Source organism: Apium graveolens, chromosome 4, assembly GCF_009905375.1.
Source record: "Apium graveolens cultivar Ventura chromosome 4, ASM990537v1, whole genome shotgun sequence".
In the NCBI taxonomy this organism is placed as follows: Eukaryota; Viridiplantae; Streptophyta; class Magnoliopsida; order Apiales; family Apiaceae; genus Apium; species Apium graveolens.
This window is the reverse complement of record NC_133650.1, coordinates 161,610,456-161,636,604: the sequence shown is the minus strand read 5'-3', so window position 1 is coordinate 161,636,604 and position 26,149 is coordinate 161,610,456. Positions and strand designations below refer to the sequence as shown.

General features: G+C 37.8%; 2 protein-coding genes and 1 long non-coding RNA gene across 5 annotated transcripts; 1 reads left to right on the top strand and 2 right to left on the bottom strand.

Moving 5' to 3' along the window:
• The first annotated feature begins 10,467 nt into the window (after positions 1–10,467).
• Positions 10,468–22,210, top strand: LOC141720408 (coatomer subunit beta'-2). 3 transcript variants are annotated; one of them, XM_074522806.1, is made up of 26 exons: positions 10,468–10,654; positions 10,760–10,780; positions 10,886–10,947; positions 12,592–12,646; positions 12,844–12,880; positions 12,988–13,313; positions 13,411–13,542; positions 13,618–13,766; positions 14,345–14,413; positions 14,997–15,147; positions 15,259–15,324; positions 15,655–15,843; positions 16,006–16,146; positions 16,253–16,327; positions 16,448–16,624; positions 16,718–16,809; positions 16,900–17,016; positions 17,463–17,577; positions 18,029–18,100; positions 18,488–18,684; positions 18,758–18,851; positions 19,715–19,821; positions 20,007–20,136; positions 20,937–21,111; positions 21,313–21,374; positions 21,757–22,210. In XM_074522806.1, exons 1-24 carry the CDS (start codon positions 10,652–10,654, stop codon positions 21,096–21,098), a joined length of 2,739 nt encoding a protein of 912 aa, XP_074378907.1. In that variant the 5' UTR covers positions 10,468–10,651; the 3' UTR covers positions 21,099–21,111; positions 21,313–21,374; positions 21,757–22,210. The 3 variants fall into 3 exon arrangements, with proteins under 3 accessions (XP_074378907.1, XP_074378906.1, XP_074378908.1); XM_074522805.1 differs by having other exon boundaries at positions 20,937–21,143; XM_074522807.1 differs by lacking the exons at positions 10,468–10,654; positions 10,760–10,780; positions 10,886–10,947; positions 12,592–12,646 and having other exon boundaries at positions 12,863–12,880; positions 12,988–13,045; positions 13,162–13,313; positions 20,937–21,143.
• An 836-nt stretch (positions 22,211–23,046) lies between these two features.
• Positions 23,047–24,078, bottom strand: LOC141719116 (thionin-like protein 2). The gene is made up of 2 exons (XM_074521499.1): positions 23,686–24,078; positions 23,047–23,289 (listed from the first exon to the last, which is right to left on the bottom strand). The coding sequence occupies exons 1-2, from the start codon at positions 23,999–24,001 to the stop codon at positions 23,207–23,209; spliced, it is 399 nt and encodes a 132-aa protein (XP_074377600.1). The 5' UTR covers positions 24,002–24,078; the 3' UTR covers positions 23,047–23,206.
• An 834-nt stretch (positions 24,079–24,912) lies between these two features.
• On the bottom strand, positions 24,913–25,752 carry LOC141716944 (uncharacterized). The gene is made up of 2 exons (XR_012573452.1): positions 25,404–25,752; positions 24,913–25,227 (listed from the first exon to the last, which is right to left on the bottom strand). It is a non-coding gene; the product is annotated as an uncharacterized LOC141716944 (long non-coding RNA).
• Positions 25,753–26,149: the final 397 nt, after the last annotated feature.

Here is a 26,149-nt window from a genome sequence, read left to right as displayed (position 1 = left end):
TGAAGAAATAATGAATGCCCATATCTCAAGGAAGTTCAAGATGTCAACCATCAAAGCCTATGATGCCACGGGAGATCCCGCTAATCATGTTAGGATATTCTCTAATGCACTGCTGTTGCAGCCCGTGAATAATGCTATTAAGTGTCGGCCCTTTCCTCAAACCCTGTCGGGTATGGCTCAAAGGTGGTATAGTCGTTTGCCCCCAAACTCTATTGGGTCCTTCAGAGAATTAAGTCAGGTTTTTATTAAGCAGTTCATCAGCGGGAGAGTACATGAGAAAAGTTCAGCATCCCTCATGAGCATTGTGCAGGGAGCAAAGGAATCCTTGAGAGACTACCTGAATCGTTTCACAAAGGAAGCTTTAAAAGTCTCGGACCTTGATGACAAGGTGGCCATGATAGCACTGCAACAGGGTACTAGGGATGAGTTCTTCAAGATGTTCTTGGCCAAACGCCCCCTGAAAGCATGTTGCAACTCCAAGATAGGGCAGGGAAGTATATTAATGTGGAAGAAAGCTTGAGGAAGACAGTAGTGAGCAACGAGCCCACTGGAGGCAAGAAGTGGAAAACTGATCTGGAATATATCGCTAAGGACAAGTATCCTAGAACTGAGCAAAACCCTGATTCAACCCCTAAGAAGGGAGGACCTGGGCAAAAGTTCACTGAATATGCTAAGCTGAATGCTCCTAGAAGCCAAATCCTGATGGAGATTGAGAAATATCAAGATATTCGTTGGCCTAAACCCTTGAAGGCTGATCCTGCCAAGCTAGATAAGAGCAAATATTGTAGATTTCATAAGGATGTCAGCCATGACACCTATGAGTGTAGGCAACTGAAAGATGAAATAGAATTCCTTATTCGAAAGGGGAGATTGAACAAGTACACTGGGGAAGGAAGAGATAGGAATAACAATGGAAGAAAGAACTTTGAAGATTGTATGAGGGACCAAGACGATCAGGGGCGAAATCCCCAACCTAGAGGACCGGTGATAAACACAATCTTTGGAGGACCAACTGCTGCTGGATTATCCCGGAACTCCAGAAAAGCATACACTAGAGAAGTTATGCACATCGTTGGAGAAGCCCCGAAGAGGACCAAGACAGGAGTAACAATGGCTTTTGATGATTCTGACCTAGAGGGTGTGAAATTTCCTCATGACGACCCGTTGGTCATAACACATGTGATGGGAAACAACCCGGTTAAGAGGGTCCTTGTGGATAACGGTACTTCAGTGGATATTTTGCTTCATGACACCTTTTTAAGGATGGGTTATAACGACTCTCAATTGACCCCAACCGACATGCCGATATACGGATTTGTGGGAGTAGAGTGCCCCGTGGAAGGGATAATCAAGTTGCCAACAACCATAGGTCAGGAACCAAGGCAAGCAACACAGATGTTGGACTTCGTGGTGGTAAAGGCTAGTTCAACTTACAACGCTATCATGGGAAGAACGGGGATACATGCCTTTAAGGAAGTTCCTTCTTCCTACCATTCAATAATGAAGTTTCCCACCCGAAATGGGATTGGAGAAGACAGAGGAGATCAAAAAATGGCTAGAAGTTGTTATGTGGCCTCGCTGAGGGCATATGGAGTTGGGGGGCAGGTTCTGCCTATTGAAGATCTGGATATCCGAGAGAATGATGAGAAAAGAGGAAAGGCAGCAGAAAACTTGGTTTCGATTCCTTTAGCCCCCGAGGATCCTGAGAAGGTGACTTTTATTGGAGCCACACTCGAAGAGCCCCTTAGAGGGAAGTTGGTGAAATTTTTGCAAGAAAATAGTGACGTGTTTGCATGGTCAGCAGTTGATATGCCAGGCTTAGACCCGGAACTGATTACTCACAAGCTGAATGTGGACCCAAATCGGAAGACAGTGAAGCAAAAGAAAAGAAGTTTTACTCCAGAGAAACAGGAAGCTATAAAACAGGAAGTAGAGAAGCTCTTAGAGGCTGGTTTCATTGAGGAGATTCAATTTCCGGAATGGTTAGCAAACCTTGTAATGGTGAAGAAGGTCAATGGAAAATGGAGGATGTGTGTAGACTTCACTGATCTAAATGATGCATGCCCTAAGGACTGTTTCCCGTTGCCAAGGATAGATACTTTGATAGATTCCACAGCTGGGCATGAGATGCTGAGCTTCATGGATGGATTTAGTGGATATAATCAGATCAAGATGCGTAAGGATGACATCCCAAAGGTATCATTCACCACTGGATTTGGTGTTTATTGTTATCTTGTTATGGCGTTTGGTCTTAAGAATGCAGGATCCACCTACCAGAGGTTGGTGAATAAGATTTTTAAGGATCTTATTGGTAAGACTATGGAAGTCTATGTTGATGGCATACTAGTCAAGAGTCTAGTAAATACTGATCATATACCCCATTTGAGGGAAGCTTTCGAGGTCCTGAGGTACCAAAAGATGATGTTAAATCCTACGAAGTGTGCTTTCGGAGTAGGGTCTGAAATTTTTTTGGGATTGATGGTCTCCAAGAGAGAAATCGAGGCCAATCTCGATAAAATAAAGGCAATCCTGGACATTGAGCCACCAAAAACTATTAAAGATGTTCAAAAGCTCACTGGAAGGGTTGCTGCGTTGGGACGATTCATCTCCAAGTCTGGAGACAAGTGTTTGTCATTCTTCAAGTCCTTAAAAAAGGTTGAGGATTTTGTGTGGAGTGAGGAAAGCCAGAAGGAATTTGAGGAATTAAAGAAATATATGGCTCATGCCCCGTTGCTGCCAAGCCAACTTTGAATGAAGTTTTATACTTATACCTGGCCGTTTCAGAAAGTTCCTGTTGGTTAAGGGGGAAGTGAAAATCCAGAAACCTGTATACTATGTCAGCAAAATTCTGCATGGAGTTGAGTTGAATTATTCAACTATTGAGAAGTTTGCTTTAGCCTTGGTAATGGCTTCAAGAAAACTGTGTCCTTACTTCCAGTCTCATAAGATTGAGGTGTTAACAAATCAGCCCCTGAGAAATATCATTCATAGTCCTAAAGCTAGTGGGAGGTTGATCAAGTGGGCAATAGAGCTGGGAGAATTCGACATTAAGTATAAGCCACGAACGACAATAAAAACCCAGGAATTGGCTGACTTCATGGTGGAAAGTACCATACCCAACCAAGAACTCGAGGGCAGGAGGATACCATACCTCAAGACAAGGAAAATGACGATAAGGAGAAAGAGTATTGGGTTCTCTATTTTGATGGAGCATCAAAAACAAATTCAAGTGGAGCAGGTTTGGTTTTACAAAGCCCTGATGGGTTCTTAATTGAGTATGTCATGAAGTTAGACTTCCCAACCACAAACAATGAGGCAGAATATGAAGCTCTGATAGCTGGTCTTGGCTTAGCAGGGACACTTAGAGTCAAGAACTTAAAAGTCCGTGGAGACTCGAAGCTGGTCATATCCCAGGTAAAGAGACAGTTTGAGGCAAGGGATGATACGATGGCTAAGTATGTCCGCCTAGTAAGGGCTGTGATGACCCAATTCGATGAATGCCATGTTGAGCAAATTCCAAGGGAAGAAAATGCTAAGGCAGATACATTATCAAAGTTTGCTTCATTTGAGATAGAATAAAGTTCTGGAAGTGTATACTTCCGTGTTTTGAAAATGCGGAGCATTGATGTTAAGCTTGTAGCTCCTATAGGCCTGGGGACGTCATGATTAAATCCCATTAAGGCTCACATTCAAACCGGTTGGTTGCCAAATGATGCTACTGAAACACGGAAGTTGGTTGTTCGAGCACTAAAGTACTCTTTGATAGATGGGATTCTGTATAAAAGATCTTTTGTGGTTCCTTACTTAAGGTGTCTCAGGCCCGATGAGGCACGCTTGGCTCTTGAACAAGTACATGAAGGTATATGTGGGAAACGCTTGGGGGGTAGAGCGATAGCTCATAAGATAACCCGTTTAGGCTTCTATTGGCCGGAAATGATGGTCGATGCCAAAGAGTATGTGAAGAAGTGTGATCGCTGCCAGAAGCATGCACCTTTCGTCAGACAACCCCCCGAGATGTTGACCTCCATCAACTCACCCATCCCTTTCGCTATGTGGGGGATGGATATACTTGGGCATTTCCCCATGGCCACGACACAAAGGAAGTTCCTGATTGTAGCCATTGATTATTTTACCAAGTGGATTGAAGCCAAGCCTTTGGCCACAATCACAACTAAGCAGGTGGCACAATTCCTGTGGGAAAATATCATGTGCCGATATGGAATTCCCCGCATCCTAGTTACCGACAATGGAACACAGTTCAACAATGAGGAATTCAAGAAGTATTGCGAGGATAATGAAATTGAGTTACGATTCACCTCTGTGGCTCACCCGCAATCCAATGGGCAAGCGGAAGTGGCGAATCGAATAATCCTGGATGGACTGAAGAAGAGGATCGAGAAGTCGAGGAATAACTTGGTGGATGAGATACTCCCAATACTATAGGCCTATAGAACTACCTGTAGAGTCACGACTGGAGCAACTCCCTTCATGTTAGCATATGGGGCAGAAGCAGTTGTTCCTGTAGAGATATCACATTCCTCCCCCGGGATTCAAGCTTTCAATGCTGAGGAAAATGAGGAAGGGCAAAGGTTAGCCCTGGATCTAATTGATGAAGTGCGAGATAAGGCCCATACGAAGATAGTGGAATACCAGAAAAAAACTTCGTTCTACTACAACCTAAGGGTTAAAGAAAGGTTCTTCAAAGAGGGTGACTTAGTCTTGAGGAAGGTGGAACCTTCTGGTGTAGGGCAGAAAGGGAAACTTGCCCCAAATTGGGAAGGGCCGTACAAGGTCAAGAGTGTTCAAGGTAGAGGAACCTACAAGCTTGAGACTATCGATGGTTTTGAAGTCCCGAGAACTTGGCATGCACAAAACCTGAAGGTTTACTATGTGTAAGGCGATTGAGTACGATTCTCACTTGTCAAGATGACAAGAAGGTTGAAAAGCACCTTGAAGCTTTGCTTGCTTAGGATTTATATGTTTTAGTTTAGTAAGACTTGTATAAGGGATGAATCCCAAACAATTTTTGAAGTTCGGAAAGTTTTCAAAATATGTTTAAGTTTTTGTGGCATGGCAAGTAAACTAAGTGCGTGAAATGCAAGCATAAAGTTCGATAAATAGAAAAGGATCAAATAAATAGTACAAAGTTTAATAAACAAAGTCTCGAAAATAAAATAAATAAGCCACGCAGGGCTGGAAAAGCTCTAAGGAGCAGTGGAACCATTGGAATCCACGTCATCATCGCCTCCGCTCTCACTAAGAGTCTCTGTCGTATCGTCCGCAGCTGGCCTCGAAGATGACTCGGGAGGAGGAAGAAGCGGGTCCTGAGGAGTACGATCTGAGACTACTACTCGGGTACGAAACCTCTGCAACAAAGCCTCGTCATCAGGGCAGACATAATCCGCCGGGTTAATATCAGGACATGCCTCGTCCACGGTCTCAAGGGCCGTGTCCTAGCCAGTCCTAAAAAACCCGGGGAACACTGAGTCGTCCCTCACTCTCATGGACTGGGTAAACTCCTCCGAGTCCAAACAGACATCAATCACTTTGTCCTTCTCCGCCCTTAACGTCACCAGCTCAACGTTGGACTCTCCGAGCTCTTCCTCCTTGCGCTTGAACCTCCTCTCTAGAGCAACATACTTCTTCTGCTGCCTCCTGAGGGCATTGTCGGCTTTGTCAGAAGCCCTCTTCCAGGATTCAGCTTGCCTCACAACGCCTTGGAAGTAGGCGTTAGACTGAAATGAAACAATAAACAAAGGTGTAAGGCAAGTGAATGCTACAAGTAAGAAAGAAAAATTTCAAGAAAAGGTCATACTGAGGCCAGAGACTGAGCTCCCATGAGCTTTATCCTCTCCGGGTCGGGGGTAGCCACCATATCAGTAAAGTCCTTAGAGGTTACGCCGTGGTAGGACCAATCCCAAGCATGCTTCGTGGATCCAACCACGGTATCCCATCGGCGAAATCCCCAGAGAAGTTGAAAAGCGCCCGTAGCAGCGGAGGCAGGAGCAACAACAATGATAGGGGCACTAGGGGCTTCAGCTCCCTCAGTTGGAACCTCCACCATGGGCTCTTTGTGCTTCCGTAGGAAGCTAGGCTCTGTAGCCTTTCCTCGAGTATCTAGGCCCGCAAGACGAGCCTTCTTCATCCTGGCAGTCTCCTCAACGAGGGACACGTTATCCTCATTGATCTCCTTAGCAGCTGCAAGACAGGAAAAAAAACAAGATAAGTGATGTTAATAATGCATGAAACAAGATAAAAATGAGAAGGGAAGAAAAATACCCTGTTGAGAAACAGTGGAAAGCCCCACTTGGATGAGGGAGAACTCCTCTAAAAGAGTTCAGCTAATAGTGGCACCATCGTCCCTTGTAAGCTCATCATAAATGATAGTTTCCTCGGGAGTTAGGTGAATGAATTTGAGGCTACCATCACTAACCTTCCCCGAAGGAAGATCTGAAAAGGGTGCCCCAATCGCCATTCTCCCACCTTAACCCGACAAAACTACTCCTCTAATTTTGGTTATTGTCGGGAATGAAGGCGCTGTTAAACATATGCTTACACTTGGGCATTTGTTTAACATAGACCCAACCACAAATACTGGAAGAGCTGTTATAACACTGAAAAATCTTCCTAAAAACAACTACAGATAGGGGAAAACCTCCCCGAAGATAACAAACCATAAAACATAAGATGTTCCTCCAAGCGTTGGAAGGAAGCTGACATGGTTTATTTGTAGATCAGCTAGAAGGTGAGGAATAAAGGGGTGAAAAGGAAACCTAAGCCCAACATCAAGGGCATCTGTGTAAACAAAAAGAGTATCGGGTTTCCAGTGGCAAGTACGGTCGCCACCAGAAACAGGAACTAACCTAAGGGGTGGATGAACATTATAACGAGCATTTAACTTATCATAATCTATGTTGTGCCAAGTGTTGCAATGATCAAAATAATCAAGATGTGCAGTGGAGGGATATTCGTCCCCCTAGTATTAATCATATCTATTAAAGACATGTAGGAAGAGCGGATTTCGACACCCTTACCTCGTTTTGAAGCCGAGGCTATCTTGGCCGCTCTCTCGGAATTCTTATCAGCCATTGATAGAGCTTGAAAGACCTTGAAAACTTGGGAAGAAGGCCGGAAAATCTCTAGAGAGAGAGGAGTTTTGAAGGCTGGAAATAGAAGGGTAGAAAGAAGGAAACTTTTGGAGAGAAGAGGTGAAAAATGTGAAAGTGAAGTATCAGACTTCACCTCACTTCCCCTCCCCTTTTATAGCCATTATTATCCTTTAAATGGGCCTGAAAAAAGCCCATTAGGCCCAAATTTGGAATATTCTAGAGAATCTAGAGAATTATGGAGAGGGAATATATATATAAAATGATATATAAAATGAATATAGAAGAATTAAGGGAACTCTAGAACATTCTGGAAAAACCCAGAAAAATCTGGATTTTGGGATGTAAAAGGAGGCCCAGCCCAAATCTTATTGGGCCTAGAAATAAAGCAAGCCCAGTTCACGACCCAAGCTTAAACTTTTAAGAGAAAATAAAAAAAGAAAGAGGGGTGGAAGAGAAGCCCAGTTAAAAGCAATGGGCCCAAGCTAAACCCCAATACAAGGTTCAATAAATCCAGCCCAGGTTTAGGGCAAAGATCAGCCCATTAAGAGGAAAGCCCAGAAAAGGGCCCAATTAATTGGAGAATAAGTGCCCAAATACAAAACCCAGATAAGCCCAGAAAAATGGGCCCAAGATATTGTTTATTTCAAAAATAAAAACATGAAAATCCTGATCCCATTCGATCAGAATTAAAATTCAATTTCTAGTCGAAAGGACAAGGTCAAAAATACCTTCGACCAGGACTTGAAAGAGGGTTAAATCGACCAGAATCAGGTCATATTCGACCAAAAACAATGTATAAATCCTGATCGAAGGACGTGAGGTCAAAATAATTTCGACCAGGGCTTAAAAGAATGGCGAATTCGGTCAAGACGAGGAATTCTGACCGAAAATCCTGATCGAAAATTTCCTACTCGAAAAAAAAATGTATATATATAAAAATCCTGGCCGAAATTCGACCAAGATTCCTGCTCGAAAGAATCCTCCTTGAAATCCTGTCGACCATAGCACAATAGAGGCTAATTCGACTAGGATCCTGGTCGAACCAAGTGTAAAAAAAAAGAAAAAGAAAAAAGAAAAAGAAGGAAAAAAAATCCAGAAAATTAAAGGAAATTCCTTAAAATATTTTCTGAAAAATGTAAATATTTTCAGAAAATAAGGAATAAATCCAGAATTAAAGGAAAAATTCCCTAAAATATTTTCTGAAAATGTAAATATTTTCAGAAAATAAGGAATAAACCCTGAAAATTAAGGAAAAATCCCAGAATTAAGGGAGAAATTCCTGGAAATTAAGGAAAAATCCCAGAATTAAGGGAAAAATTTCTGGAAATTAAGGAAAAATCCTATAATTAAGGGAAAAATTCCTGGAAATTAAGGAAAAATCCCATAATTAAGGGAAAATCCAGAAAATTAAGGAAAATCTCAGAATTAAGGGGAAAATTCCTGAAAATTATGATAATTCCTAAATAATAGGGATAAAAGTAAATGGTTGTAAAAGTATAGGTCGCTCCACACTTTACGCAAAAAACGATACCCTGTAAGGGAACAAATGAACTTAACTTCTGCGAAACCTAGTCACTGTTTTCCAACAGTTGGGGGGCAAATGATAGGGAAGAAAATAAGGTCTGGGTATGTAATTAATGTTGCATTAATCGTACAGAATTGGGCCAACAGCTAGGCCCATTTGAGAAGGCCCAAAATCCTGAATATTAATTAATTTCATAATTAATTAATAAGGGATAAGTCAGCTGATAAGATGAGTCCTAATGGAGAAATAAATCCTTGTAGATTGGCCTCCAAGAAACCTAGTGGGATAAAGAATCAGCTTCCTACCTCTTAGGACTCCAAAATCCATTCTAATTCTGAGACTTGTCCACCAAGTCTCCTAACCCAAGTCCAATTCAAAGACTCCCAACATCTGTATAAGGGGTCTCACCCCACATATCAGAACTACGTTTTTTGACTTGATCATTGACAATCAGTAAGGTACGTAGGCATCTTGTTAAGGCAGACCGAGTCACGAAACACAAGAGCAGTCAAATCGAGCCTCGAAACTCACGTTCCTTAGTAATAAATACAGCAATTATTAACCTTAATTTTTAATCCATAACACTGTTCTTCTTACCTTTTCCAATTTTTACAAATTTATAGTCGAAATTTTAATTTTTTTCTTTGTTTAGTTTAGTCTTCCAAAATCATTATATCGATTCATATTTAATCCCAGACACAATATCTTTTAAACCGAAGTTCGATTTTTTTTAAAAAAAATTGAATAAAATCTTATTCAAAAGATTACAAACGACAAAATATAAAACTGATAAATTTTCGGTGCAAAACAAATATTTAAAAATTAATCACTCGAACTCCATTTAAATTTTCAATATTTTTAGAGAATTGATAAATAAACCCCAAAAATTTATACTTAAATTGTAATTATCTTGTAAATCATACAACTACCCTTATTCAAGACAAATTCAATGACTTCTATTATTAAAAATTATGAATAAATGTGTAATGAAAATATTTATTTATTTTTAAATTAAATTGTAAAAAGACGAGTTTATTTATCAATTGAGGGAGATTTAGATTAATGAGTGAGAAATAGATATAGATCAATTGCCACATTTAAATTTATAATACAAATGACAAGATATAAAATTGATAAATTTTCGGTAAGAAACAAATTATTAAAGATTAATTACTTGAAGGTTAAAAAATCAAAATACCCCTAATTTGAGAGTCAAATGCTCAAAATACTTACTGACTAGAGATTCAGTCCAAAATGTCAACGGAACGCGCATCTGGATGATTAGATATTCGAATTTTTAAAAATTATTAAAGAGTACGCATGTCCAACATGAGCATTCACTTTTATTTTCTGGTGAATGCGCATGTTGAACATGCTTATTCCATTGGAAAACAAAAATGAATACGCATGTTCAACATGCGTATTCTTTTTTAATTTTTATAAACTCGAATACCATTCCTTAAATGGGTATTTTGTGAGTATTTTGGGCGATACTCGCGTATGTGGTATTGTGGGAGGTTGAAGTCCAAAAATGATATATTTTGTGTATTTTTTCTCAGTCGAACTTCATTAAATTTTCAAAATATTTGAGAGAAAAATACTCTTAAATATGTACTCAGGGATTTATATGATTGAAAAATAAATTTTTAGTAATACAATTTATTTTTTTAAATTTAAAACCTGTAATTACAATTCACATGCAAACTTAAAAATTTCTTTGTGGTACTTAGCATTAAGGCCAATTTTTAAATTGCAAAGAATAAAATTCCAAACAAATGAAAAATATAAGTACACAACCAAACAAGTGGCCCACACAACACACTAACACAGAAAACGTAAGACAGTCCGGTCGCTCTCGCACTTCACGTACAGTGTTATGTGTTCTGTTCCGCTCCTCTCTATGTAGCAGCGATACATACATAAATACATACATACATACATACATAAACTCTGAAAATTAAATTCGTGCTTTTAATTAGAATCTGCAACTTTAATCTCTCAACTCAGTGTCATCAAAATGGTCAGTTCATATTTTTTTAATTAACCAGTTCTCTTTTTTTTTTCTTGTTTACTATTTTATCATACTTCTAACTATATTTGTTTGTTGTTGGTTTTTTATTAACAGCCTCTCAGACTTGAAATTAAGGTATTTGAGTATGAATTTGATATATTAAAATTGTTTTTGATTATGGGAGAGTTTGTTTATTATTGTGAGCAATGATGTTGAGTTTTTGTTGTTGTGGTGATTCAGAGAAAGCTTGCTAATAGGTCAGACAGGGTTAAATCTGTCGATTTGCATCCGACTGAGCCATGGTTAGTAATTCACTACTTTTTCGTTTTCGTTGTAAATGCGTGTGGTTTTTACATTGTGATTGTTGGAATTTAGTTGTGTTTATGGAGTTATACGGGAAGGTTGGATATTAGTGGCAATGCCGGAATGTTTATGGGGGTAAATAGGGATGGGATCGAAGTTTTCGATGATGTTTGGTCGATGCAGGAATGATAATTACTTTACTAAAAAATACAAAACCTTGTGTCCATTAGTTAATTAAGAATTAAGATTTTTTAGTAGAAATGTAGATTATTAGTACAAATATTTTTTTTATGCAAATAATTATATACCGAACTTGATTAAGAATCTCAATGTTTAGTTTTAAATTTTAATTTATTAATTTTAATTATATAGTAGAAATGTAGATCGAAGGCAACCATTGTGTTGTATTAATAATTCTCACTGAACTTTTAACTGGGCATTGGCATGCGATAAGTAAAATTTTGTGAAACACACCACAAAACAAGACAACACGTTACATACCTTCGCATATGGATAATAAATCGATAAACAACCTAAATTGTAGTTCAAGAAGATGAGTTTATATATAAATATCATGGACAAACCCAGTTGCAAATTGCAACTGAAGAAATGAATCGCATATGTATACACATCCACATTACATGTGGTGACATAGGGAAAGTTAATTATCGGTGTTGAAATTTTGATGATAGGGATCGAGAAAGAATAAAATCTCAGATTGTGGCAAAAGGAAAAAGAGGGAGAGAGATGCAGTGAATGAAGTGACGGGACATATATATGAATCTCGGTGTTAAGTTGGGTTTCAGATAAACAGCAAGTTGGTATCAGATTCTTATTCCAAGTGTTTAAAAACTAATCTAAACACTAGTACTTGGTTAATGAATTCCCATTCCTGTCAACCCCTCTCAAATCATCCCAACAAAACGCCCTCATAGTCTTTAAGCTCTAGTTAAAGAAAAGAATTGAGAAATCGAGCAACTAGACCATGTTTTGAACTACTTTGGAACATAACACAATAAAGGAAAGAGTCTTCTTTTACTACTTTATATACACACCATAAGAATGCATAAGAAAAAAGGTAGGCGGGTCGCATCGGGTGCAGCAGCACATGTGAGTAAATCGACACCACCATGCTATGTACAAACACTCGTAAGAAAAATTCAGAGGCATGGGTTGTTACTCATCACATATATGTTTGCTATGTGTAGCACACCACGGAGATGTATGTTGCATGTTGCACATCATGGAGAAACATCTCACCTCGTGCCATTTACGAACTGCCCTAATATTTCACAAACTATATGCATCCTGAACATGCACATTAAAAGAAAAAGAAAATTATTTGAGGTATAGGTATTACAAATGTGTATTTAGTTATTATGCATTCTTTACATGAGTATCAGCAGAGTTTTATTTATTAGTTTTTTTCTGGGTAGGACTGTAGGAGTCCAATGTGTTAAAAGGGCCCACCTCTTTAAAAATGTGGTATTTTGGGCAAAGTTTTCTAGATTGCGGAAAAAGGGCCAATACCGAAACAATAACGACAGCTAGTTAAAGATGAGATATGTTTATGTAAAGAGTTAGAAAACAGCTAATGCTGTTTGGTTTACTTACATCCTGTGTGTTCACTGTTGGCGTAACAGGATCCTAACAAGTTTATACACGGGTACCGTTTGCATATGGAACTATCAATCTCAGGTATGGGGTGAATTATTTATGGTAGCTACCAAGAGTTTATGCCAAATATGGAGCAAACACGGTTTTTTTCTTCGAACTTTTTTTAGTTCAATGTCTTTCAGATGTTTGAACAGCAATTATATGTTGTGTATTTAAGTCCTTGCACATTAGTAGATTATTAGTGTTATAGAAAATAAACCCTCATTTTTCTGTTGCAGACATTGGCAAAATCTTTTGAAGTGACGGATTTACCAGGTGCATAATTTGCAAGTGCAATATATGACAATATCCGCATTCCTTCTCGATCTGCATTCCATCTCATATGACCAATGACAATAACAGCTACTCATTTATCTCTGCAGTTAGGTCGGCTAAATTCATACCACGCAAGCAATGGGTTGTTGCTGGAGCAGATGACATGTATATCCGTGTATACAATTATAATACCATGGATAAAGTTAAAGTCTTTGAGGCACACACAGATTACATCAGGTGTGTGGCTGTTCATCCTACTCTTCCTTGTGTACTTTCTTCAGCGGATGACATGCTTATAAAGCTGTGGGACTGGGAGAAGGGCTGGATTTGTACTCAAATTTTTGAGGGTCATTCCCATTATGTCATGCAAGTGACAATTAATCCGAAGGACACCAATACTTTTGCCAGTGCATCCCTTGATCGTACTATAAAGGTATTGTAATGACTTTATGTTATGACATTATCATTTACCAAATATAAATATCTTTGATAAGCTGACTTTCAAATGTCGATGATGTCTTCTTGCGTAGATATGGAATCTTGGTTCTCCTGATCCAAACTTCACATTAGATGCTCATCTGAAAGGTGTCAACTGTGTTGATTATTTCACTGGTGGTGATAAACCTTACCTTATCACTGGATCTGATGATCACACTGCCAAGGTTTTCTCCCACCCCTCTTTTTCCTATATTAAAGTGTGTAATGTGGAAGTTCGTGACTGAACTCCTATTAAACAGGTATGGGATTACCAGACCAAAAGTTGTGTCCAGACTCTAGAAGGCCACGCACACAATATTTCCGCAGTATGTTTTCATCCTGAACTTCCGATTATAATAACCGGTTCTGAGGATGGTACTGTCCGTATATGGCATTCAACAACATATAGGTAAGTGCATTCATAATAAATTTGTTATCATTTATCTGTCTGGGATTGAGATGAAACTTGGTTATGGGAGATAACATGGAAGTGTTTTCTGGACTTCATGTACTTTTGCGTTTTGATGCAGCTATGTATCATTCATATGCTCTCTGCAAAATAATAACGTGTGACTGATGAGCATGACAGACAATCCATGACAGACACCACACCGTGAGGAATAAAAAAAGAAGTTAAAATGTATAGGCACCTGCCATGTAATGTATTTTGACCAGTACTTTTGAGTATGCAAGGTTTTTTATGATATAAGTGCGCGCGCGTGTGTGTACTATGTTGTAATATGTATGTATATATTTTTAGTTCCCTGATTCTTTGGTTACAAGCATTAGAAATTAGAGTTGAACGATTTGAGCTTCACTATAGATATATTTTATTCACCTACTTGTTCTATAGTTATAGCGATGTCAACTTTCTAGTTTTTCCTACAACATGAAGGATGGTGTTCTCATCTCTATTTCGATTTTTCTGGCTAGAAGGTTTCTATAAGTAATATAATCATCCATTTATGATGAAATTCTCTCTTTCAGGCTTGAGAATACCCTAAACTATGGCCTTGAAAGAGTTTGGGCTATTGGATACATGAAAGGTTCTAGAAGGTCAGTAGAATTTCACACCTATATGCTCAGATATTTTACTGGTGTGTAGTATGAAGTAGTGGCTTCTATAATCCGGGTATCTAGCATATTTGTTAAAACACTATCATTTAGCTATACCAGTTCTTTATTTGGTAGCAGGTCATAGTGTTATATGTATAAGACCAACCGAGGCATTGGTAACCCCTAAAATATATTTCAGAAACTCTTAGAGGACCATTTACTGGCCAGGGCCATATAGGTCTATATCTCTACGTGATCCTGATGACAACATGGTTTTTTTTGAACCTATGTATGTTAAGAGAACTAAATAAGTGGGAGAATGTAGAATAATCTTACAATTGTGCATGATGTCTGTTGCACAGCTTTAAAATATGTGGGTGGAGACGTGGTAGCTAAAAATGTCGCAACTCCACAAAACCGTATAAGAAGCTTGTGACAGTATTTTCATTTTTAATAGTTTGTTCGAAGGGAACTTAAGTATTCTGTTGTTAAAGTAGTATGTTAGAATTTTAAGTATCTTGGTTTTTTAGCGACTTGGTGCTCATTCTCCTGCAAAATATTGTCTTTTTTGCTGTGCTTTCAGGGTTATAATTGGGTATGACGAAGGAACCATCATGGTTAAAATTGGCCGAGAGGAACCCGTTGCTAGTATGGACAACAGTGGAAAAGTAATATGGGCTAAGCATAATGAAATTCAAACTGTTAATATTAGAAATGTGGGAGCGGATTATGAGGTTTGCTTTGCTCGGCATCTTTTCTTCGTTTTATGGGTTCAACTCACAAAAAATGGTTATTTTAAATCAGCTTGTATTTAATATTTTTGTACTGTTTACTTGGTTTGTTAGGGTACTGATGGAGAAAGATTGCAGTTGGCAGTTAGAGAGTTGGGTACCTGTGATCTTTACCCACAAGTGAGTTAGCATTCATCTAATAGGATACTTTCTTTAAATTTTTAATTTGATTACCAAGTTGTTTTTTCCCTTGTATTTCTTTGAATACAATGTGTGGCTAAATGAACTGAGAACTTCTCAAGGCATCTAAAGAATGTCACTTTTAATTTTCCAGAGCTTCTTTTCAACTTAATTTGCTCAATGTCATTTCATATCGCAAATGGAAAGGGATGAATCTAATTTCTATCGTTAGTATAGCACATATATTGACAACATGACAAATGCTAATAGTATGTTCCAGTACCCTCAAATTGTGCTCCAATTCAATGACTTGAATCGTCTGTTACCCAGAGTTTGAAGCATAACCCCAGTGGAAGATTTGTTGTGGTTTGCGGAGATGGTGAATATATCATATATACAGCACTGGCCTGGCGAAACAGATCATTTGGTTCTGCCCTGGAGATTGTTTGGTCTACTGATGGAGAATATGCTGCCAGGGAAAGTACGACGAAAATTAAAATCTTCAGTAAAAATTTTCAGGTTTGCAATTTAGTCAATTTATTTACATTTTATCTTGAACTGTTTTGTTTTAAACTAGTGAATGATTTCGTCATTAAAAATCTATGATCGTGTATATGAAAGAGTTTTTCGTATATCACATAATTGTGAGATTGTAATTACGACGAGGTATATTTTTTTCAGGAAAGGAAGAGCATCCGTCCAACATTTTCTGCGGAGCATATATATGGGGGGGCCTTACTGGCAATGTGCTCAAATGATTTTATTTGCTTTTATGACTGGGCTGAATGCAGGTTGATACGACGTATCGATGTCACTGTCAAAGTAAGCAATGGCTACTTTTCAAACATCTCTGTTTTTTCATAGTGGTTATGATAATCAATCTGGGCTGCTCTGATTTATTTCCTGTTCTGAAATGAACCTTTGCAAGAATCTCTACTGGGCAGAAAGTGGGGACCTAGTGGCTATTTCCAGTGATGCATCATTCTACATTTTGAAGTACAACGTGAGGATCATCATTTATCTTCCTGCTAGTTTCAACTTGTATCAGATTTTGTCTACCCCTTCATTTTATCTTATCTTGTTACATAAGTATGATAGGTCTACTCTATTCTAAAATTTGCAGCGTGATGTAGTTTATGCACATCTAGAGAGTGGAAAATCAGCAGACGAACAAGGGGTAGAAGATGCATTTGAGCTTCTGTATGAGATAAATGAACGGGTCAGAACTGGAATTTGGGTTGGAGATTGTTTCATATACAATAACTCCTCGTGGAGGCTTAATTACTGTGTTGGTGGTGAGGTAGGGCATAAAATAAGCTTGAAATTTTACTGATTATATATCTCTTTTATGTAAAAAAATCATATGAAAACCCCATTGAAATTTAATTTACAGGTAACAACAATGTTTCATCTGGATCGACCCATGTACTTGTTAGGCTATCTTGCCAGTCAAAGCAGGGTGTATCTTATCGACAAAGAGTTCAAGTGAGTTTTGACAGCTATGCTGTAAGCATCGACTGCTATCTTTTTCTGTATAATATTTGCTAACCAGCCACTTTTCAAAAACCTATGCAGTGTGATCGGTTACACCTTGCTTCTCAGCTTGATTGAGTACAAGACACTTGTGATGCGTGATGACCTGGAACGAGCAAATCAGATTTTATCCTCTATCCCAAGGGATCAGCTTAATAGGTATATTTTGTGTGAACTTTTGAACAGTGTGATTAGAGTGTATATTTGTTGTAATAATAGACTGGACAAGTGTGCCTGCCCCGCTAAGAAGACATTTTTCCTCATAGAGTTGCATTTTCGAATTTGAAGTGAATCAAAGGTGCTAAATTTTGTATTCCCAGGAAGTACGAGAACAAATGATAATATTTGTTTGTTTGTGTGTAATAGTATCTGAATGGTATATATTTAGGGAGAGTTGAACTTCATGATTAAAACAACACAATGTACTCTTTTCTTTTATTCTGGTATCGTCAAAGTTAGATCTCCAACTCTTAGTTTTATTTTTCTTTTATTCTTTCCAACATGGTATTTCTGGTGTAACTGTTATTCACAAGTGGTTTGAGTGGACTTCTTTCTTTTTTCCTAAAGAATCACTTAAAGTTTATGAAATGCAATTTCCTGTTTAGCGTGGCTCGTTTCCTGGAATCACGTGGGATGATAGAAGATGCTCTAATTGTTGCCACAGACCCCGACTACAGGTTTGAGCTAGCTATACAGCTCGGAAAGCTAGAGATTGCTCAGGTAATGTTGTCAAGTGTAAGCTCAGAATTTATATACTACTAGCTAATAACCAGTGCAATGCACGAGTTTCTTTTAATATTTATAAATTTTCTTTATGTTATAATTATTTTATTGTATAATCGCCTTTCTTAATAATTATTTTAATTTTAATTTAATATAAGTTTCATTAGTGACATGTATTGTTTAGAATTAATAATATATATTCTTAATTTTGATATGTTGTTGACGGGATTCGAACCTTAGGTTTTTAATAGAGTAATAGAATATTCTCTAGAATTAGATCTAATGGTTCTCATTTATTTATTGAAAATCTAACGGTCATTATTCTTTTGATGGTTAACCAAAGTACCAAACAACAAACAACTATACCATATTTGCTTAATGAATTGGTCATGTTATGAACTTGTGTGAATACTTTTGATTACCAATTTATGTCGTCTGCACTCTGCAGGAAATTGCTGGTGTAGCACAGAGTGAGTCTAAGTGGAAGCAGTTGGGTGCATTAGCTATGTCCACTGGAATGGTATATCCTAATTTTTCAACTTGGGGGTGCTTTATTTTAGTTAAATTTTGGAGTGGATACTATGTATATCTAAGATGGAGTGCATTTGCTACTCTCAGTAGGTTGTTTATTTGTTTTCTCATTTTTTTTCATTCACTTGATTGAAAGTAACCAAGCCTCCTATATGGTCTTACGAGATCCTTACCTTGTTTTTTCTTGTTCTCAGAACCACCCTGCACAAGCGACTTCACTGTTATATGACCTTTTTCTTTTGTTATTTCTTTTGTTAATAACAAAAGAATGACGTCTAAAAATTTTCTGTTCAATTATAGATTTGTCTCACTAACTCTAGCTGTGTACTCTATCTATCATTCCATATATTGACACTTGCCATTTCAATTGCTACAGTTGGAGATGGCTGAGGAGTGTTTAAAGCATGCAAAGGACTTCAGTGGATTGTTACTACTGTACTCTTCTTTAGGAGATGCTGAGGAAATCTTAAAACTTGCATCACTTGCTAAAGAACACGGGAGAAACAATGTTGCGTTCCTTTGTCTATTTATGTTGGGTAAAGTTGAAGAGTGCCTGCAACTGTTAATTGACAGGTAGGCATAAATGATCCATGATATACATTGTGCTCTTGTGAGACTGCTCATCTTGGACGTATTCTCTTTGCAGCAACCGAATACCAGAGGCTGCTTTAATGGCAAGATCTTATTTACCAAGCAAGGTTTCAGAAATAGTTGCACTTTGGAGGAAAGATCTCAATAAGGTTTCTTTCCATATCTTGTCTATATCCATACTCACTTCTTGATCAAACTTTTTCCAGATCGATCATGGATGCAAGTGTTGCTCCATGAGCGAGTAAATAAGTGGTCTCTTTCTGAACCTATGTCTAGAGCTTTCGGGGAACTGGCTGATGTACCTGTATTGGTGTTTCGTGCCTGCCTGCATGCAGAGTGATAGATCTGAATTCTATATTTATTATATTTTTTTCACTATGCGCGTTTTGGTAAAAGTCCAAAAACAAGAAACAGAAGGGAAGTTTATACATGTGCTGCAGGAGTATCGTTAACAAAATTACCACTAGTCTGAACATATACCTTGCTGTATCACTTTTTACTTTGTATAGTATGGACCTAAATCAGTCTTCAATACTCCCTCTTAAAATTAAATGGTTGGTATTTGGTATGCGAAACTAGGCATGTGAAATAAGTATCTTGCACAATATTTTTGGTATACTTTTTCTCTTTTGTATAACAGACATATCCTCAAATGTTTATTAAAAGTGAAAACCAAAAACATTATATACAAAGTATTGCTGCAAGCCTAATGTTGCATACAAGCCTGATCCAAACACACCTGCATCATTCGCCTGGTAATGCTTTTAAAAAAAACTTGCATTGGCAAGATCTCTGTACTTTGTCTTGTTTGTGGGTGCTGCTCACATTAAAGCATGGGGTGCACCTAAATAAATATGCTTTTAATATAATTGGCAAAAATATCAAAATAATATATTTTTTTTGATATATTAAGCAGCATGTCTTGCAACGTCTATTTTTTGTATGCCCCTTGTATTTGAGTCTATGCTGCAAAAAGAATTGTGATTTTGACCTGCTAAGCTGTAAACATCAGGTTAACCAGAAAGCTGCAGAGTCTTTGGCTGATCCTGAGGAGTATCCCAACCTATTTGAGGACTGGCAAGTTGCACTTGGTGTTGAATCAAAAGTTGCAGAGACAAGGTATAGCCCATTCTCCCTTGCTTTATTGCTGATGATTGAAGTACCACCTCTTTCAATTTGTTATTGCTATATTTTTTACATGCTTCTCTGTTTGATAAATATATTAACAGTATTAAAAAGCCAAATATTTGTTATTATGACAATCGAATGAGGCATACATGTGCATTAACCTAATTGGTTTGCAGAAGTAATTATCCTCCAGCAGCAGAGTATTTGAATCTCAGCAACAGATCCAATGCCAATCTTGTGGAAGCTTTTAGAAACATGCAAATGGACGAAGAGCAATCACTTGAGAATGGAGGCTCGGATTATGAGGTATACTGAAGATGCACACTTATAATTATATCTTGTGTGTCTCTCATATCAGGGTCCAGGGAATGTTAATGTACCAAATCTCTCAATGCTGTGCATCTAGCTCATGTTTTGGACCTACTATGGTTGGTTTATATATATCCTTGGGCATGAAGTCTGGCCAAAACTTAGATTGCTTCATTCGTCCCCTTAGTCTCATATAGTTTAAGTGAATCATTTTCATACTTCATGTAAAAAAATGTTCAAACTGTCTAGGTGCTTGGCTGAAATTATAGAGACGCTAAGAGGGATCATGTACCACTGCTGTTGTGCCCCTTACTAGTGTTTCTCAGGCCCCAGTTGTGAATTTTAAAGGCCGGCTCAAGGTTGATTGTAACTATTAGGAAGAGATCAATGCTTTTATTGTTAATTATTATCAATATTTTGCTTTCATGTACTTTAGCTGTTCCCAGAAGATTTTGTTTACGAATTACTACTTAGAGCTTTGAATCATAAAATCTCACGTGGGAGCAGTAGGGTAGGAAAATCAACTGCTTTGAGTCTTGTTACAAATTCTTTTTCCATGTGTTGTATTGAAATTTAATTCAGAATGATAGGCCAAACTTGGAATGCCACGCCATTTGATGGTCCTTGATGAAGGATAAATTTAATTTTGGAACAAAATGGGGTGGAGAATGGTCTGTCATTTTCTCACGTTATACTTGAAACCAAGTAGCTTTCTTTGTTTCATTGTTTTTCATTTCGATTCCTGATAGTTTCTTCAGTTCAAGGTTATTACTGAAGCCTGTTTTTTTGCTTATAAGGTTGACCAGCTCACAGAACAGAACGGAAAGAGGCAAGAAGATATGCAAGAGGGTCAAGATGTGGCTGCTGTGGTGGATGCTGACTCTACAGATAGCACAGTACTTGTCAATGGTAATGAAGCTGATGAAGAGTGGGATACGACAGGAAATCCGTCATCCTAAAGCAATTTGTCAGGCTAGTGTGACAACCCTTTCTAGTTTTTGCTGGTAAACATTATGTCTCTTGGATCTTAACACTGACTGACATTTCTACATCCCATTGCTATAAGCAGCGTATTATCCATTACTTCCCTACCATTAAATGATAAAAAAACTTCGGTTGAGATGTTTCACTATTGTCTAACTCTGGTTTCTCTCGCTTATAACGGTTCCACAGTGCTTCTACCGCTAGCTTCAGTCAAGGCAGGTGGTTCCTGCTGTAGTACATATATTCACAAGGTGAGATTGTATTTCGTCAAAATAAGCTGATATTATCACCGACTCCCTGTACTTGCTCAGCAATATGAATAATATATTCCTTTATGTATTATCTGTATGAAATGACTTATGTTATAAGAACTTTTGGGGGTCCCATGAACCTTGTAATGAATATATTGGGTTAATATATCATATATATCTTCTGCTTCTCCACTGGATCTTTGGATACGGGTTAAGCTGTACTTGTTTTGTAATATCCGGCTTACCGTCAAACTTTGGTTTTAGGAATGTAGTCCTTGTTTTCTTCTTTACCAGTTTCTAGTAGTCTTGTAACATTTCTTAACTTGCCTTATGTTTCTTCAGTTATAAAGCTTAACCATCATCATGTATGTCATTTATACAGGTTTCTCCGAGTATAGCCAAAAATGCTGTGGGATGACTTGTTATTTTCAGTAGAGTGGTTTGCAGCACGTCGGATTTTGTCAGAGTAGCATATACTATAGAGTACTTTCAACACTAGTCATCAGTTAACTTGTATTATATAATGTAGAGTCAGTTTGTAGGAATGTGTTTTATCGCTGCTATCATCATCTTTGGATAGGTGAAGCACGCCTGTGGCCAGTATTACCTATAGGAATGTTAAAATTGCATTATATGCTAGTCGGTTGTTTGATTATATGTACCGAGGTAAGCAGAAAGTTGTGCTTTTCCTGTATTAATTTCTTTTGTTACATAGTGAAGATTGGAAATATTGTAGGTGTTTACACAATTTACGTCATTCAATGCTGAAAAGGAAACGGAATAGATTATGTTAAGAATCTTTGTTTATTTGCTATACATGCTCTTTTATCAATAAAGACTTTATTTCTAAAATTTGGTTCTTGCTTCATACTCTGAAAACAAAGTTTACTCATCTTCTACTTATGTGTCAGCTTAGGACCTTATCCCGATCATGCTGTCGGAATCTTGTACACTACTCTTTGGACAAACATGACAGTGAATGTTGCAATCTGGGTAAAATGGTTCAATGTTCGCAAACAGGATTACACTGTAATCTTCTCGTGAAGTTCTTGGGTCCATCTGGTTAACTGCAGGTGAGCATTTTCTCCCAGCTATCCATAAACTATAATTAGAGCGGGCAATTTGGCACACGACACGTGAACACGACACGAAAAATACGGATATGAGTTTTAATTTTTGGTACACGAAACACGAATGTACACGAACACGAAATTACACGATAGATTTAGTGTCGGATATGGATTTCAATTTAGGTACACGAAAGTACACGAAATTACACAAGATAAATATATTTATAAATTAATATATATAACACATCACATATGGGTACACGAAATCATTTCGGGTCGGATATGAGTTTCATGTTTACGTACACGAAATTACACGACACGAAAGTACACGACCCGATTGTCCGCTCTAACTATAATGCTGTTTTAATCTTTTAGCAATTCACGGGTGGTCGCATGGAGCTACAAAATTATTATTCTTTACTGTTATCACATTATTAGATTCTCTACTTTAATATTCAAAAGCAATAAAGAAGTGTTAAAGATATTCCCATCCTCATTCAATTGTTAATATTTTGATGGGGCCAGTAGTAGTAGTGAAAATACCCTATTTGGTACATTCAATTAGGAAAATGTTAACGATCTATTGAGACGGGGGAGTATACCAACCATTTGTTTGTTTGATCGATATAATTGATTACGGATAAATCTAAATCTGAGAGACATGAACATCACATAGACTAGATGAAACATTGAAGCGTAGAATAATGTGAATTGAATAGAGAACAAGTTCTAGTATAGAAGAGTGAAGCCCCCGGAAATAGATCAAGGAGATGATGCATTTGATGAGTAGGTGTTGTCGCACTTCTGAGAGCAAGATCCAACGCATTTTTCCATATTATCTCCATCTGATAACACATCAACATTCAAAACAAGTTATAGCATGTAATGAGGGCCTAGTTTTAGTAATATGCAGGCAGGGCAACTGCGCGGTGAACAAAAACAGGCGTTGAGAACACGAGGTTAGCCATTCCGATGAACAAAAACAGGCGTTGAGAACACGAGGTTAGCCATTCCGATGAACAAAAACAGGCGTTGAGAACACGAGGTTAACCATTCCGATATGCAAAAATAGCTATGTGCCTATGTAGGTAAAGTGATAACTAATGACAATAAATACTACTCCGTCCCCTTCAATTCTTTAGACCGGGGGACGGGGGCTTGACACGCACTTTAATGCTCTTATTAAATATATGAATATTGTGACTGCATAATCATTGGCAACGACAAGAACATAAACTTACTGGGATTTTTGTTGGTGCTGATGTTAGAGCACGAGGAGGCGCAACCGAGCTTACAGAAGGCGTAGTTCTGATTAGCGTTACTAACACGATCATCGTTGCGTTGGACAGTAACCGAAGTACTGTAACCTGGAAGAATGCAGTTTTTGAAGCACTGAGTAGTGCAGGAACAAAGAGTCTGAGAGGGCTCAATTATGCAAAACACATAGCATTTTATGTAACAGTCCTTGAATGAACCCGGATCGGCTTGTCCCGGAACTAGCAGAGCAGCTGCCACTACCATTGCTACAACCATTGATCTAAATTTCATTCCCTCCATTGATCTGTACTCAATTCGAGCTTCAAATAAGTATTTGAATTGTTTTGAACTCCAGTGTAATGTATACAGTTGGAAGCTAGAGGAATGCTTATATAGAAAGAATGTAGGTTCATTGTGATCTATTTATGATGGACGCGGGGCGCTGATCCACAACAATCAATTGTTGGCAAACCATCTTTCCGCGAAATTTTTTATGGATAGACAGAACCCTGTAACTAAAAAATTAAGCGCAAACAAACTGATGTGGCCTCCGCATTCACATCAATTTATCTTGTTTAACTTATGTGCGATTTTTTTTTTTGCGAACGGATGGTTCTGGCAATCGCTTGTCAGGGACCAGGACTCACGTATGATTGTAAAAATCACATGCAGCTATTGTTTTGTCTCATCCAGGCTAGCCAGTTGGCTTTTCACGGGTCAAGTTAGACAATATTAGCAGTAGTAGTAATTTATAACAAATTAACAAATGCTATCAACAAGGGGGGAAGAGGATGACAGGAAGCAGCTAGTTGTTTCTGACTGGCTTCTTCAGTTCTGTTTACAACAATCAGATATATTAGGATAAAGTCTATATGTTGGCTGTCACACTTCCTCAGTTTTCTTGTTTGAAGTGATGACTTGCTGAATCTTATCCAACTATTTTAAAAAATCGGATGATTTATCGACGATTTATCGGAAACCGGTAAAATCGGATAAATATTTTTGACCGATTTATTGACGATTTTTTAAAAAGGCCGATTTTTATAACAGAGGTTTTTAACATCTAAGTAACTCGTTCAAGTAGCGCTCGGTTAAATTTGATTTCGCCAGTATTTGGTTTTCGAGTACTAATTAACTGATTTTCACGGCACTTTCAAATAATTTTTCACATGCTATACAGGACTAGAATTTAGATTTTTGCGAACTTGATATGACCTCTCAACATCATTTTTTTTTAATTTTCAATTTCATAACAGTCAATTACATGCATTCAAGATGGATTGAAGTGCAAGATTCCACCAAGCATCTATATTACATTTTTTTTAATAGTCGTTTGCAAGAATTTAAATACTCACGGTCACGTGATTTTCCACCAACTTTGAACCTCCGGGAAAGTGTGAGCTTGTGACATGATCTCTGCCACAAGCGTGCTTTCCGATTTGTGTATCAGGACTTTTTCACCATTCAGTTCTTGTTTCCACAGTTCTCAAAGCAAGATTCTGTACACACTTGTAACTTAGTAACATCTGTAAGATAAAGAACTGATCATCATCATAAAAATATATCCTATATATAATTAGCACATGGTAATGAAGTTAACATGTTTGGTCGTCATAATTTCATGCATTGCACGGGTTATCAGCTAGTAAATATTATAGACGGTAAGAAGTAGATCCAAAACAAAATAAACACAAACACATGCCTGCAGCAAACTCGATGCATGTCAAATTAGCACAATCAAATGCGCAGCTGAAGAGGGCGCGATTTTGACAGTGTTTAAGGCATCGCGCAACACATAGAGGACGTCTGAGAAGACATCGAAGAGTGCACTTAACTGAACATGTTGCCGGAGAATTCTGACTGCAATTGACAGCAACAGCCAAGTTCAGAACAATCAAGAAGAACATCACCATTTTCATAACTATGAATCTATTTACTGCAGCCATATGCATCCATACAGACATGTAATACTTGTACTCTTTCACAGTTTCTGATCTGCAAATAAGTTAAGACAGTATGCCTTTAGGTCCACTAAACCTAACTAAAGCAGTAGCACATATTAGTCAATTGAGTGGTGGACAGGCAGGTGCAGATCAGATACTGCTAAAGGCCTTGATCGAATCGAACATGTTGAGATTTTAGAGTGACGGTTTCTTAACAAGAGGTATGCGGGAACATGTTTCTCTAAAATCAAATTTAATGGTTTTCAATTATTATAATTTTTTGAAAATTTATGATATAATATGAACTCGATAAATATAATTGCTAAACAGCTAAATGCCGAGGTTGCAAGAGAACCGGTAATTTAATGTGATAACATGAAATTAGAAAACCTGAGTTCCTAAATAATTTAATTTACTGATTAGAATTTCTTTGCCATGATTTTATGATTAGTTAAGTGTGTGGTAGATTGATATATTACAATAGCATCTCCAATGGTGTTGGCAA

Excerpts from the sequence above, each read along its gene's own strand:
- LOC141720408 (XM_074522806.1), top strand. Across the intron at positions 16,810-16,899 it reads CTTATCGACAAAGAGTTCAA|TGTGATCGGTTACACCTTGC; the intron begins GTGAGTTTTGAC and ends AAACCTATGCAG. Across the intron at positions 18,852-19,714 it reads GGAGGAAAGATCTCAATAAG|GTTAACCAGAAAGCTGCAGA; the intron begins GTTTCTTTCCAT and ends TGTAAACATCAG.
- LOC141719116 (XM_074521499.1), bottom strand. The coding sequence starts at position 24,001 with ATGGAGGGAATGAAATTTAGATCAATGGTTGTAGCAATGGTAGTGGCA. Across the intron at positions 23,290-23,685 it reads CAGCACCAACAAAAATCCCA|ATGGAGATAATATGGAAAAA; the intron begins GTAAGTTTATGT and ends ATGTGTTATCAG.